The 15,553-nt window shown below is 36.2% G+C and overlaps 2 protein-coding genes across 2 annotated transcripts in view; both read right to left on the bottom strand.

Moving 5' to 3' along the window:
* Positions 1 to 3,078: 3,078 nt before the first annotated feature.
* On the bottom strand, positions 3,079 to 4,691 carry sst1.2 (somatostatin 1, tandem duplicate 2; the record flags this gene model as incomplete). The annotated part of the gene is made up of 2 exons (XM_081371619.1): positions 3,079 to 3,288; positions 4,539 to 4,691. The coding sequence occupies 2 exons, from the start codon at positions 4,689 to 4,691 to the stop codon at positions 3,079 to 3,081; spliced, it is 363 nt and encodes a 120-aa protein (XP_081227745.1).
* Positions 4,692 to 5,862: 1,171 nt separating this feature from the next.
* The window catches only part of col4a3 (collagen, type IV, alpha 3), a 67,688-nt gene continuing 57,997 nt past the window's right edge, over positions 5,863 to 15,553 (bottom strand). Inside the window, exons 41-49 of the mRNA XM_081370861.1 lie at positions 13,171 to 13,243; positions 12,970 to 13,041; positions 12,725 to 12,850; positions 12,535 to 12,633; positions 9,753 to 9,965; positions 9,436 to 9,613; positions 8,792 to 8,906; positions 8,510 to 8,682; positions 5,863 to 8,375 (exon numbers count right to left, since the gene is read on the bottom strand). Coding sequence (XP_081226987.1) covers positions 8,306 to 8,375; positions 8,510 to 8,682; positions 8,792 to 8,906; positions 9,436 to 9,613; positions 9,753 to 9,965; positions 12,535 to 12,633; positions 12,725 to 12,850; positions 12,970 to 13,041; positions 13,171 to 13,243 — 1,119 coding nt within the window. The 3' untranslated portion in view covers positions 5,863 to 8,305. The remainder of the gene's footprint in view (positions 8,376 to 8,509; positions 8,683 to 8,791; positions 8,907 to 9,435; positions 9,614 to 9,752; positions 9,966 to 12,534; positions 12,634 to 12,724; positions 12,851 to 12,969; positions 13,042 to 13,170; positions 13,244 to 15,553) is intronic.

Here is a 15,553-nt window from a genome sequence, read left to right as displayed (position 1 = left end):
CTAGGAGGAATTGACGATATATTTCCGTAGGATTTTTTCTTATGAGAAAAACTTTTGTTTTTGCACTTATTTTCTCCTAATTGGCTCAAACAAGTAAGTATAGAAAATTTCACATAAGCACACATACCATATGGTTATTCTAATGCAAGTAAAATGAGGATGACGTAGGCTATAAACACATCCACACACACTTGAGAAAATGTGTGTACTCGGTAAACACAGCAGCAGAGAGCCGTTTATGCATGACGGAAAGTCTCATGCTTGCTAATCAAACAGTCCAGATGTGTTGAAATATTTGCGGTGCTTTCAGGACCATAATTAAATAACAATTACAACTGCCTAACAGCTTTTTCCACCCTGTCTACGCGTTCGTGCGCGAGCCTGAAGGGACAGAGCTCTAGTCATGGAGCAGTGTGTGTTTTCACATGCAATAACACGCTAATGAAGAACACATCAAACTGGAGCGCGCGCGCGAGAGAGAGAGTAGCTACCAACTGCAAATGATCCGTGTGAATTATTTGTTCTCTTCAAAGATGTTCCATCAGTCATGCGTGCTCGTCCGGATCTTACTGACGGAAAGGTGGACCCCAGCTAACACATTTATGCTCTAAAAAAGTAGTGGGAACAGTGTTTTTAATGTTTGAGCCATTCCACCGAATGGGTGACATTTATGTCCCCAGAACATCATATGTAAAAAATTGCATGAAAATAACTCTAAAATACATTTTATTATTAAGCAAAATGTCTTGCATATTAAGCTAACTACAAATTATAAAATTTATAATTAAAAACATTAATAAAAACTACATAGAACACAAAAAATAGCATTTTCTGCATGTCCCCACTCTCTGTCTCTAAACTTTGCCATGAAATATAATGATTAAAATCCTTCAGAAATCTTAAGTTTTGGGGATTGTTGTGTGACTTTATATCCAATGTATTTAAAATGTTTGTTTGTTTTTATGAGAAAAAAATATTTTATCTAATATTTTAGATAAAATACACATTTTAGTCATGTCCCCGGGTTTTCACTCAGTCCTGTTACTCTAACACATTCCCCCCTCTGAAAAACTTGGAATATTCCACAAGACACATTTTCAACAGGAAGTTGCATCATCTTGATCTTCTAAAGGCAATGGGAAGACCATAAGTTAGTCCTCTTATTTTAATTTCTGTATATTTGATGAAATTGTAACTATGACTGAGAAGGTCAATCTCAACATACTATCCTGTTACCTAAATAATTTCTTAGAATGTATTTGTTTATTTTAAAGATATTAACTTTTGTTAAGTTACTAGAATTTGCTCAGTGTCCTCATGCTATTAGCATGTATGCTATGTGGCCATATGTCATGTATTTGATAACTTTTTGCTTAAAAACTTTATCCTGTTACTTTCAGTCCTGTTACTTATATGAAAAAATAACAGGAGTGAGTTAACGTAACAGGAGTGAGTAGAGTCCTCTGTTTTGTTGATTTAATACTGTAAATATTATTTCCCTTTCCATCTCCTTTGCTGTGAAGTACTACTAGCATATAGTACATCACTTCAACATAGAAATCTTATGCACACACAGTCATGTACACTCTCTCTCGGGAGACACTCATTCCTGTTACCTGTTCCTCATTCCTGTTATGAAATAGTTCATTCCTGTTACCAAGTGTTCAGTCCTGTTACTATTATTTATTTATTTTCTAAAAAAATAAAGTTAAACCACTTTTTTTATCAGTTTTGTTTGGTCAATCATTTATACAATTGTTTAATAAATTAAATTATAAAAAAAATGTATAAACTTGAGGCTTCGGTCTTCTTTAAAATGAAAAAATGGCTTTGTGTTTTTTATTAAAATACACTTTGCCTTAATAGTGATTTTTTTGTCAGAAATATCAGTTATTTGAACATATAACCAACAATATCTTTAAAATAAACACTTTCTTGTGGGGAAAACAAAGGAATAATTGACATGCTTTTAAACATGCTTTTTAAATGTCACATGAGTTTCGGTAACAGGACTGTGAAAACATGCATCCATCTTCTGCTTAGAAACCTTGTAAAAAATTAAATAAAGTTGCCTGAGATTGACCAATACACATTTTGAATAGGTAAATATTTGAGTATTAGATTCAGTGTTGAAAAAAAACAACAAAAAATTAAGTTTAATTTTTAAGAGTTACAACAAGCAAATGTCACCCATTCGGTGGAATGGCCCGTTTAACGTTAAAATGTCCGGTTATCTTGTCATGGTAAGAAAAGATAATGTTAATATTTTCCTAACGTTATTTTTTTCACAATATATAACATTCGTTTATTTGTATTCCAAGAAGTTAAACATTAACAATCGTCAAGTAACCTACAATTAACAACATCATAAGGATGTTCTGGAAATGTTGTTCTAAGAACATTTCTCGTAACATAATTGCATAGCAATCAAATATTACTAAGAACACACTATAGAGAAAATGTTATTTAAAGAACATTTTATCTTAACATTTACATAACCTTTACAAAACATTAGTGGAAGTTGTGGGAACATCCCCTGTTAGCCGGTGTCCACAAGCATTCAGAAGAGAATGTTTCTCGTTGTTTCACTCCTTTGTCATTCTCAATCATTTTGGTGTGTCGTGCGACTCTTGCCTCTCACCATGATAAACAGAAATTATCGAAATAATGCCTGTTAATTACCACTAATCACCACTGTGACATCACTCTCTCTCTCTCTCTCTCTCTCTCTCTCTCTCTCTCTCTCTCTCTCTCTCTCACTCTCTCACACACACACACACACACACACACACACACACACACACACACACACACACACACACACACACACATCATTAATGCTACACTACACTAATTTTCACTACACAAATAGTTCAAAGAACAGACAGCATATAATGTATACCTCATCATCATATTCACATCATCCACCACAAAAAAAGCCCTTTTATTTTTATTCTTTATTTTATTCTTTATTAACTTCCAGTCGATTGACTGACAGAACCAATTAACTGGTGATTTGACCACAGCTGTTATTATCAAGAGATTTGAGAAGTTAATTTGCAACTTCAAGTGAGGGCCTCAACAGGAAGTGAAGCCCTTCCAGTAGAAGTTTTTGCATCCCGCTTTACGCTCCCGAGCGGGAATGTGGTTCGAGCTCTCTGCCGAACGTTCTAGCTCCACACGTAGGCCCTCGTTTTCGTCCACCGTTGAAATATCATTCTCGCGCATCTCCATTTCAGGCATGGAGAGCAGGGAAAGGAGTTCTTCGATGTCTTTCTTGGTCCAGTCCTGGGAAAACATATGATGGGATCAACATTTAAGTTCATTCAACATTTAAGTCCCCTCCTCCTCCCCTCACTTTCCCTTTTGTTTGGATTATAAACACTGTCTAGTAAAGCTAATGGTGTGCATTCATTTAGATTAACATATGAGAAAACGCAGAAAAGCCATTTTGTATTTATAAGGGAATGTGCTTTTTGATTAGAGCTAATTGTATTCCATTAACTCAAAGTTCCTGTATAGTAAAAGATAATGCATTTACTTGGCAAGATGTAAATGAGAAAAACAGAGGGTCATTTAGAAATGTGTGTGTGAGTGAAGGAAAAGGAGAGAGAGACTGAAAGTAATGATGTCTTTCTATAGAATTAGAAGGGGTAAAAGTAATTTCCCATTCAAACATCTATTAAAAGTAGAATGAACTAGAGCATTAAACAAACTAAACATTTCAACAATCTGAAACTGAAATAGTCCTGAAAATGATAATAATCGAACTATGAAACTGTCATTATTTATGTGTATCATTTATTTATTCTGCAGAACACAAGATATTTTAAAAAAAGACCTTTGTGTTGTTGTTTTTTTGTCCATAAAAAGTCAATGGGGTCCAATGATGTTTTGATCTCCATTGACTTGCATTGTATGGACAAAAACAGCTGAAATATTCTTTTTCTTTAGTGTTCCGTAGAAGAAAGCCAGTCGGTACAGGTTTGGAATGACATGAGAGTGAGTAAACAACAATTTTGGGGGGTACGCTATTTATGAGCATTCATGTGTATTTAGAAAAAAAGTCTAAATTGATTTTGGAATATAATGTAAGTTAAATATTTGAGTGTGAAATGGCAGCATTGAACATGCAGATAATGGAAAACTAGAAATCATTTGGTAAAAATATGCGGTCCCAGCTAACAAAAATATGTTCCCGTTAAGTTCTCGTAACGTAAAAAAACATCCATTTTTTATTATTATTTTTTTTCTTGGTTATTTGAACAAGATTATTTGATCATTTTGCAAGTATTATGGAACGTAACATTTGAAAGTTCTCTGCACCCTCTGGAAAAAAAGTAACAAGTAGTATAATTTTCTCAGAAAACAGAAAAACATTCCATGAATAATGTATAAATATTTTTTTTTGGATAATGTTACTAAAGACCAGATAACTTAGAATGAACATCCCGGAAGATTTGGAGAGAAATTTGGCAGAAAGTTCTGATAACGTTCCCTGTTGGGCCACTCAATGTCAATGCGCTTTTGAGACTCACCTGTGTAGCCTGTCCAATCGCTTTTGCTTTCTGCAGAAGTCTGCGATGGCGGAAGTCCAGGTCCTGTTCTAGATGGGAGTTCGCACTGCGACCACACAGCACAAGAGACAGACCCAACAGGGCCAAATAACACTGCAACTCACACAGTCTCATCTCAAACCTGTTTTCCGCTCACGGAGTGTCTCTTCAGAGCTGTGGTTCTGGTTCTGGACCCTCGGAATCCCAAGCGCTCTTTTTAAACTCTCCCTCCGCTCGTATTATTGACTGACAGCTGCTTAGGTTGCTGGGTGATGGCGGATTGTGAAGTCATAAAGCATTAAAATTGTTCTGGTCCCACACTAATGGGAGACACTCTCATTAAGATAAGGCAAATGAACGAATTGCGACTTGACAATGGGAGCTACAATAAAAGCATTAGAGACTTGATTTGGGTTTGTTCAGCTAATCTAAAACAAATACAACAGAGAAATGCCTGGGTTTGCGTCTCCCTCGCTCTGAAGCGCACGCCACGGCAGAAGTGAAGGATAAAAGGTTTATTAACTTAATTGATTCTGAGTGAATAGTTTAATGTGTCTTTTCTTGAAGTGTTAACACAAGACGTAAGTGCGTTTGTGCTGTTGACGACATATTCCATTCCCTTAGAAAAGATGAATGAATTGAATGGTTTGTGAATTCTGAATATGAGATTCAAAGCATTGATGAAAGATAAAGTGACAGGTGTGATATATAAATAAAGCCCAAACGTAATAAGTATTTACAGTAGAAGACACAAAGACAACCGTTGCTTTTGCTTATATTGTGTTATATGAAGCCAATGTTCTTTTCTCTTTCAGATTGCCTTCAGAAATGTGAATTTATTTGGATTTCTGACCATTTTACGTTCAACATTACGTGCTTTTGAGTGTGAGGTGACGTTCCAGTACTGCTTTACTGTTAGTGAATTCCTTAAGAGATCACCACCTACTACAAAAACGAATGTATTTTGATAACAAACGTTTATAGAGACTTTTCAAAGCCAAATTCAAAATCATATAGTGAAATGTAACACAAAAACATTTGCATTAGGCATTCAAAAAGAGATTCTGCCCTGACATCTTGTGGTCAGCCTTAAGTAGTCATGACTTACTTAAAAGACAAACAAATCTCAAAACCAGGTGATAGATAGATAGATAGATAGATAGATAGATAGATAGATAGATAGATAGATAGATAGATAGATAGATAGATAGATAGATAGATAGATAGATAGATAGATAGATAGATAGATAGATAGATAGATAGATAGATAGATAGATAGATAGATAGATAGATAGATCTACATCTTCATCCAAAAGATTATTTATTCAATTAGTGCAATGTTACTACACATCCAAACACAATATTCATTATTTATGGACTGAATAAAGGGGGCAAAAAAGTGTCATAGGCCAATTAAAACTTGGAACTGAGATTATCCTATACATTTTCTACAGAAATATTCAATATATACACATTGTTTTGGACCAAAAACCATTACAGCATTTTCAATTATACAGTTCTCGAGCTATTAAACACTGCAGTCAAAAAAAAGAGAAAAAAAAGAGACCATTAACTTCAAAACTAAATGTGTGCAATCATGTTTTTAGTTGCAATTCTGAAACTGCAAAACACAGTGTTTGTGATTCATATGGACACACAAATCACACGTTAGGCCAATTCAGCTTTCTATCATTCAGTACAAGACATATAAACCGACTGAGTGCGACAGACCTGCAACAAAGCAGATTATACAATGAAAGCAGTTTTCATATTTTCTGTATATTAAGACTACACTCATAGTTATTCAAAGGATTTGGCATCGATAAGCTTTTACATGTAATAATTCATTATAATTTCTGTTTACATTGAATATGAGTCATCAGGAAATCGCCTTAATGCAATGCTATGATGAGCGTCCCGTGAATTCACATACTGAAATGACTATGCACACACTTTTTCTCTCAACGTTTCTCAAGTTTCTTTTCCTAATAGCACCATTAACTCTGAGTCATTCAGAGTTAAATATTAACAAGCTTAAATATGTGTTGCAAAACTTCAGCACAAAAAGCTATTTCAAATAAGCTTTGCACGAACAATTCGGAGAAATTCAAAGAAACAGACTTTGGGTTTTTTTCTTGAATAAAGTTCCAAAAGCAAAGTATAAATAGCAATGTATTTGTATACTAAAGCATTCAGAAAATCATAGTCAAATTATAAGCATGCCTTGCCTACACTGAAAATTGCACACAATGCTTCAGACACATCCAAAATACTTGAGCAGGGATTTAATTCAGGATATTTAGGCAATTCCTTAAAGGATGTTTTTTATAAAATAAATTGGAAGACTGACAATTGTTTACTACACATTATTGTTTATTAAATTAGTAACACATTAAGATATGTGTTTATAGTGTTAGTCAGGAAGACATTAATGTGTAATAGTTAACTATTAAAATGTAGGTATTTAAACTTTAATTACTAAACTATTTCTCAGTAGCATTGCTAAAGTGTAGATTACCTATTCTGTTTCTATTTATTTTAAATACTGAATTAAATTTACAGTTTATGCTCAATATGAGCAACCTGAGCTCAATGGGGGGGGGGGGGGGATCATGACAAAAGTCATTCATAATTAACTACAATTGAAAAATAGTTACACTTTAGAGCATGAAAGCTGTAATGAGAAGTAGCTGAACTGAAGTCACCCAAAATCCTGATTCGCCCTCTCAGTTATAAGTACATTTGAGAGAAAAACACATTTATAAGTGCTGGACAGGACACAGAGGACAGAACGCTGAAGAATCCTTAGCTGGTACCCACTGGCCTGGTACCTTGGATTTAGGAAAGAGCAAATCCAATACAATGAACTTCCATTGTTTTGTTTGGTTTTTGTTCCTAAAAAAGTTAGAATCAACGAAAGGTTGGAGTACACAACACAACTTTCTGAACAGATTTTAAAACATTAGGCACGATGATACACTTGACGACTTTGTAAATGGTTACTTCCAAGTCATTCGAACACAACGAACTCGCACAGAAACACACGCCTCGTTGCTAGAAGACGCATGACAGTTTAAACAACTGTTGTAGCAAGAAAAAACTTTGGATGCAGCCTTGGGTGGGTAGACGCGAGTTAGAGGTGATTCTTGTTTTATTTGTGCTGATGAGTCACATATTGAGGCTAATTTGTTACGCATGTTCTGTTAATTCACTTTTGTATTGTTATTGTATTTGTATTGCAACACCGGTAGATAGAGGACAGCTTCGGTTTCAGTAGCGACGACGTGTCATACGCTAAGATATGCGTTCTAAAATCGGCTCGTGTTTTGATAGCCTCCGACTAAATGGAATCATATTCTGAAACTAAAAAGTCTGTGCCTATCTACGCGAATTTGTCAACTCCAATCTGCAGACTGGCGCAGACTTTCGGCAACTATTGTCGACTCGTCTAACTGCAAATCGGGGCAAAAATCTGAGCAAAAGTCGTGCAGTGTATTCCAGCCTTAAAAGTACAAAATGAAAAATAAAAAGTGTTTAAAAATGACCAGTTGCTCCACCCGTAACTGTATCATTCCACTCGTTGACTGGTTCACAAGGAACATGATGACAACTCATGCATAACCAGTTTCCAGCTGAAACACTTGAGGGCTGACTTCACGGATCCTACCTACGTTACACAAGTCATGGAAAACTGACAAGTGGAAGTTTATAGTTCAAGTCTCATACCAAGGTCACCTCTGACCTTAAGGCTACTGCTTCATACAGACCCGACAGCGGCTGATGATCTCTTTCTCTTTTGCTATCTGTTGGACAGGCATACTGAAGAACAAGAAACAGGGTAAAGGTTCATTGATGTTGTTTAGTCTTTTTAAAACTATGCTTTAAATTTCAGAATCGCCCATTTAATCTAAAGCGGATTCAATAAAAATCGTTAACCTTCTAAATTTGTGTACCTGAACATTCTGCTAGGGTCAAGTGACGCAAGCCAGTAGCTGTAGGAATCAGGATAGAAGTTACAGGTGCCACGACCATGACACTCTATGAATGGAATCTTCCGGAATTCTTCCAGACAGGATCCAGGTGAGACCAGGGGTTGTCCGGTACCTTCAGCACCTGCCCCTGTTTGCTAGGATGGATATTTGGATAGATAGATGGATAGATAATAAACATGAACTAAATCTTTGATTTTGATCTCATGATGTCCTTACTGCCATACAAAATTGTCAGCCTCTTACCATTGCAAAGGAGTAACCTTGCCATATTGGAAGCCATCCTGTTGGACAATTTGGGATATAAATGGTCTGGCTGTGAATTGCTATTACATTAGCTGGTGCCTCACACACAGCACACCTTTGTGAGGAAGAGAGAGAGAGAGAGAGGAAGAGAGGAAGAGAGAGAGAGAGAGAGAGAGAGAGAGAGAGAGCGAGAGAGAGAGCGAGAGAGAGAGAGAGAGAGACCCACTGTATTTATTCATTTATTAGGATAGATTGTGTTTATTTATCTATTTATTTATATTTACTATGCTACATATGACATGATCTATACATATATGTTTTATTTCTTTTATTATTTATATATGTTGATGCTTTGGCAACATTGTGTTACACAGTCATGCTAATAAAGCTCATTTTGAATTTAATTGAATTTGAATTGAGAGAGAGAGAGAGAGAGAGAGAGAGAGAGAGAGAGAGAGAGAGAGAGAGAGAGAGAGAGAGAGAGAGAGAGAGAGAGTTTAACTCCTCTGTTTTTTTTAATATTATTATCGTATTATCTATCCATGGATGTCTTATAGTTTAACACAAACTGACTCAGCCATTAAGAACAACAGGTATCATAATGCAAGTACTACTGAGGAAACACAGGCTGTGTGTTTGTTTACCTGCTGATATACCGTGCCAATAGATCTCCAAAAATCAAATCCTCGTTTGCAGACTTCAGCGTGTCTGTAGACAGCCAATAGGAGTAATCATTTCGAGAGGCGTAGTGACAAGTGTCGTTATGATTACAGACCAGGAAAGGCATGGTGGAGAACCTTGGCAAACAGCTTCCCAGAGTTCCTGCATGCACACAAGCAACCAGATTGTGAAAATCTGAATTTCTGTGCTCAGATTTGTTGTGTGTGTGTAAATGTGTCCATTTGCATTATGTGTATTCGTTTGAGAGTTGGCATATGAATGTTCTGTCTGTGTTTCATGCCTAAGTCTTGTCCATGGCCGACGTTATTGCCGTTGATGAAGAGAAGTGAATATCCAGAGTACAGAAGTTTTGACCCAAAAGGACAGACTGGTACTTCTATTGTCTGGCTATGCCTGGTAAAAAGAAATCCGTCTCCGTTCCCATTTTTTCGTTTTCGCCCAGGTGGACCCTGTGAGCCCTTGGCACCATCTTCGCCTGGCAAACCACAAGGACCTTGGAAGGCAAACAAGGTTGTTGTTGTTTTTTACATGATGGCATTTGGCTTTTTTACTGGGAATTTTGGACAGATGTCACCTAAAACAAGTTTTTAATGAATACTTTCATTCAGCAAGAATGCATTAAACTGATCGAAAGTAACAGTAAAGACATTTATAATGTAACAAAAAAAAATTCTATTACATATAAATGCTGTTCTTTTAAACCTTCTATTCATCAAAGAATCCTGATCATAAAATGATACATGACAATATTAACCTAGTGAAAAATAAATATACCAAAATACATTTGAAATACATTTATTTTATGCTAAGTATACTACAAATACATTTGCATATTTATGTATTTATAAATACCTTGCAATTGTAGTGTTACAATTATTTAAACTGATATACTAAACTGATATACTTAAAGTCTGCTAAATTGGAACAATTAATTTTGTACTTTAGTTATCCAGGAATAGTGCTGAGGTTTCAACTAAAGATGTCTATTAGATTGTGCTAAAATGGAACTATTGCAAGTACACTTGAGGTATATTTTAAATATCTTGCATTTAAAGGGATACTTCACCTCTGGAAAGATGAATGTGTATTTAAAATAGGTCATTTATGTAGAAGAAATGTGAAGATTTTTTTTTATTTGGAGCTTTCTAGACTGAGAAAAGCCAGAAAATGTATTTTTGGCTTATGTGGATGAAAGACAACAACTCCCAGAATGCACTTGCTTCGCTGCCCTAGGAGGCCACGCCTACCGGTTAGAGAGCGCAGTTGAAAACAACAAGGTTAGGCTACCAGTGAGTCTCCGTGACGAGTCTGCCTGGGATTTCAAGATTGCCCAAAATGTCCGGGATTCGGCTTTTGCTTTCTACAGTCGCCATTCATCATGTTTACTGTGGCAAGCAGGACGAGGCTGACGGCCGCGGGAGAACGGCGCGAGGCCGGTGGCGTCATTACTGAGACGCGCCGGTCTCGTATCTCTCACGGAGGTGCGGGAATTTTCTTAGCAATGTTAAAACGCACATCAACCGATCACTTGTTTAGCATTCATGTAAACACTACATTCAGATTCACCAATCGGAATGAATTCAGTTAGATTGAAACAAGAGGTGTGCATGAAAACAATGAATGACGACCGCAGAAAGCAAAAGCTGATTCCCGGACATTTTGAACGATCTCGCCCACCGGACAAGTCCGGGAAAAGGAGGATGGTAACCCCTACTACTCAGCTTTCTCCTACTACTCAGCTTTCTTCACAGAACAAGAGCCTGCAAGCTTAGCTTCCAAAGAAAGACGGCTGATTGTGTGTACATTCTGTGAGTGAGATCCCACCCTCTATGGGCGGGTTGAACACATGCGGAACAGCTCCTTCTACTGGCTGTAGTCTTTAGCCTCTGGCCAGAAAATCCTCAGATGATGCAAAATGACGATTTTTGCGTCATCGGAGGATTTTTTCCAGACAAAAAATACACAAATCTCTCCTCTCAGGGAGATATGAGGGTGGAAAGCACGGTAATTCGAAAATACTACAGGTTTTCTACTAATACAAAGCTTAAAGTCCCCGTGAACCGGAAGTTGCAAACGACTTTTCTCCAGTGTTATGACGTATTTCCAAGTGAAACGGAATATTGAACAGAGGGCAGGGTTTTACTCTAGCGCTCCTCCTCTCCGTCTCTGCTCATAGCAGACTAACGGTTTGAGGGGAGTGGTTACGCGTTGCCCAAACCAATTCCTCAAACCTACGTCATCGGAGAAGGTCCTCCAATGCAGAGGGGAGGGGCATTTTCAGATTTTGATTAAAGATTACCATGGTAAAAAAATTTTTTTTTAAATATTTTCTTGCACGGATTAATTGTTCACCACAAGACTAGTAATATGCGCTAACAAAGTAAATAGGGTCAATTTTGATTTCATGGGGACTTTAATGCTAAATCCTGAAGTATCCTTTAAAAGACTTATATTATACAATGATCATACTATCCTTAGTAATAGTGATATTAAAACACATTTTAGACTTAATATTAAGAAATGTGCATTGTGCAATAAAGAAATACTCCAAATAAAGTTTAATTATAATATTTATATCAGTAATTGTCAAGTGATATGTCAGTAAATATGTCAATGGATTTGTAGTATACTTAGTATGAAATAAATGTATTTTAAATACATTTTGGTATAGATTTTCCACAAAAGTATTAAGCAGCACATCCGTTTTCAACTTTTGTAATAATAAATGTATCTTGAGCATCAAATCAGCAAATCAGAATGATTTCTGAAGGATCAAGTGACACTGAAGACTGGAGTAATGATGCTGAAAATTCAGCTTTGATCACATGAATTAATTATATTTGAAAATGTACTTAAACAGAAAACAGTTATTTGTAATAGCAATAATATTTAACAATAATACTAAATAAATAAATTCAGCCTTGATGAGCATGAGAGACTTCTTTCAAAAACATTAAAAACCTTACCAACCAAATATTTTTTTTATGGTAGTGTACAATTAGCTTTAGTTCAAATAGAAAAGTCCAAACTTCTAGGCTAGGCGTACTATTTTTAAGACTTACCTGGTTGTCCTGGTGGGCCAGTGTCTCCCTTCGGTCCAGGGCTCCCCTTTGGTCCAACACCTCCGTCTGCAAATGCATTTCCCTTCTGACCTTGCGCTCCTAAAAGGTGGGAAATTATGCAAATACAAGATGTATTCATTAAACATCATCAGAGAAAATTAGATAATAATTTGAGTTTGAGGTGTTGTACCTTCTGGACCTCGTAATCCTTTAGGTCCAAGTTCTCCTGGTTCTCCTTTCTCCCCGACTTTTCCAGGCAAACCAGGTTCACCTGAGCTACAGATGACTTCAGTCACAGCATCATAACCTTTTGGCCCTAAATAATCATTACACAAAAAGAGGGGAAACATTTTCAGATTTGCTTGTAAAATAATATATATATATATATATGACACAACAAACTGCAATGGCTTCTTTTTTAATATGTTAGTATACCTTCAATTCCAGGAGGTCCTTTACAACCTTTTAATCCAGGACGCCCAATTGGACCAAAATGTCCTTTTAGGCCTATAATGCAAGTATAGAAAAACTTTAAATAAAATGAATATTTATCTACCAGTCATTCTATTTAACTAATTGAAGATTTATTCATTTAATTTCATTTAATTAAATTCCAATTTAATTGAGATTCCTTACCAACTGGTCCAACACAACCCAATGGCCCCATATTTCCTTTCAGACCCTTGAAACCAGGATATCCATCTCTCCCCTGAAAACATTACAGTTTATCTCTGGTCTGGATCTAACAAACAAACTCCACAATTTATTCAACAACACATTCTATGTGAATCGGACTTCGACCGAAAACAAGAAGTAAATACAGATATGTGCGCTGGCTGAATTAACATCACTTTTATTTATATCTTTCACATCTACTGCAGTCAGATTCACCATGTTCACTCTGAAAGAATCATCTAACATGGCTGGGCACTTGTAATGACACATCAAGGATGTTAAGTGGCTAAAAGCAGGTTTAAAACTTGCCCCATTGAAGTCAACAGTGTGCAAATTTTAAAAAGGGGATAACACGGTGTAGGCAACACCGATTTTTGTTGTTGTTCTCTGTACTGACAGCACTCCAAATTTACAAAAAAATTAGCTCAATGTTAAAACTGACCGGAGTTCTCCTTTAAAGGGATAGTTCACTTTGAAATTAAATTTTGGTATGTTTTAGCTTACCTCAAGGGCATCCAAGATGTAGGTGTCTTTTTTCCGCAGTAGTTTCAATTTTGATATTTTTAGGTCAAACCGTTCTTGTCTGTCAGTCATATAATGCAGGTCTATGGTCACTGTATCAAAGAGCATGCACAGAGTCCAAATTAAAACAATTCCCCATCACCCAAATTAAACAATTCCCCATCGTAAGTACACATTGATGGCCTAAGACATGAAACGAGCGGTTTGTGTGAGAAAACGAACAGTATTTATATCGTATTTTCCTTCTTGTACACAGCCATGTCCAAGTGATCTGAGGGCGCGCACGCATCCTGGTGTGTGACGTGTACGCAGACTGGTGCATAGATATATACACTAGATGTCGCCTTAAAGACATTCGTTCCAATGAACTGCCGTAGAGAAGGTGACATCTAGTGTATATATCTATGCACCAGTCTGCGTACACGTCACACACCAGGATGCGCTCGCGCCCTCAGATCACTTGGACGTGGCTGTGTATAAGAGGTAAAAACGATATAAATACTGTTCGTTTTCTCACACAAACCGCTGGGGAATTGTTTAATTTGGACGATGGGGAATTGTTTTAATTTGGACTCTGTGCATGCTCTTTGAGACAGTGACCATAGACCTGCATTAAATGACTGTCAGATATGAACGGTTTGACCTAAAAATATCAAAATTGAAACTACTGCGGAAAAAAAGACACCTACATATTGGATGCCCTTGAGGTAAGCTAAAACATACCAAAATTTTATTTCAAAGTGAACTATCCCTTTAAGACTAACATATTCATACTAAAAGCTAAAAAACGTACATTTTGGTTTTAGGGGGCCTTTAAATAAATCCCAAACTAAAAGTTAAACTATTAAAAATTATTATTATCGGTAATTGAAATAAATCTGAAATAAAATAAAATATAAATATTAGATGAAGAACTTGAACTTAAAATTGCCTTGGCTTGTATACCAAAAACTCAATTTGATAAATGGGATAAACAAGTGAGTAGATTTATTTGGAAGGGGGCAAGACCAAGGGTTAAACTCAAAACTCTACAACTAGAGAAAAAAAGAGGAGGACTTGCCCTTCCAAATTTTAAAGAATATTTCCTAGCTGTCCTGTTGAGATATATAATTGATTGGTGCTCGTCAGAATATTACTCCAAATGGAAACACATTGAGCTTAACTACGGAACATGCCAACCACAAACGAGGTTTGGTGAGAAAACATCTAACCAACCTATAGAACCAAATCCTATAGTAGATGCAACAATTAAGATCTGGTGGGATATACTAAATAAATACAAAATGGAGGGGGATTGTAAATTGTTGATCTGACCATTGTACTCTCCAAAATTCAGAAGTGGTCAGATGGATAGCACATTTACAAGATGGACTGACAAGGGAATCACCGCAGTGTGTACATTAACAGAGGGAAAAAAGTTTCAATCTTTTGAAAACTTGAAGAGGGAATTTGACCTGGAAAACTTTGATTTATTTAGGTATTTCCAACTAAGACATTTTTATAATACAGACATTGAAAATCACCTCTCTCAAGAGGGCAGTGAATTAATAGATATGATAGCAGGGGCATTCAGACATTTACACTCGAAAACTGTATCCAGGCTGTACAAATGCTTACAAAATTGCAATAGGTTTGACTCACTATACATAAAACAGAAATGGGAAGTAGAACTGCAGCTTAATTTGTCAGAGAATGATTGGCATTCGATCTGTCTTTTACAACAAACTTCTACTAGCTCCAGACAATGGAGAGAATTTGGCTGGAAGAACTTGGTGAGATACTTTATTACACCCCTCATTAAAAGTAAACAGTTAAAAAAAAA

This window comes from Scardinius erythrophthalmus, assembly GCF_964197995.2.
Source record: "Scardinius erythrophthalmus genome assembly, chromosome: 7".
NCBI classification, from domain to species: Eukaryota; Metazoa; Chordata; class Actinopteri; order Cypriniformes; family Leuciscidae; genus Scardinius; species Scardinius erythrophthalmus.
This window is presented reverse-complemented; position numbering and strand designations above follow the sequence as displayed.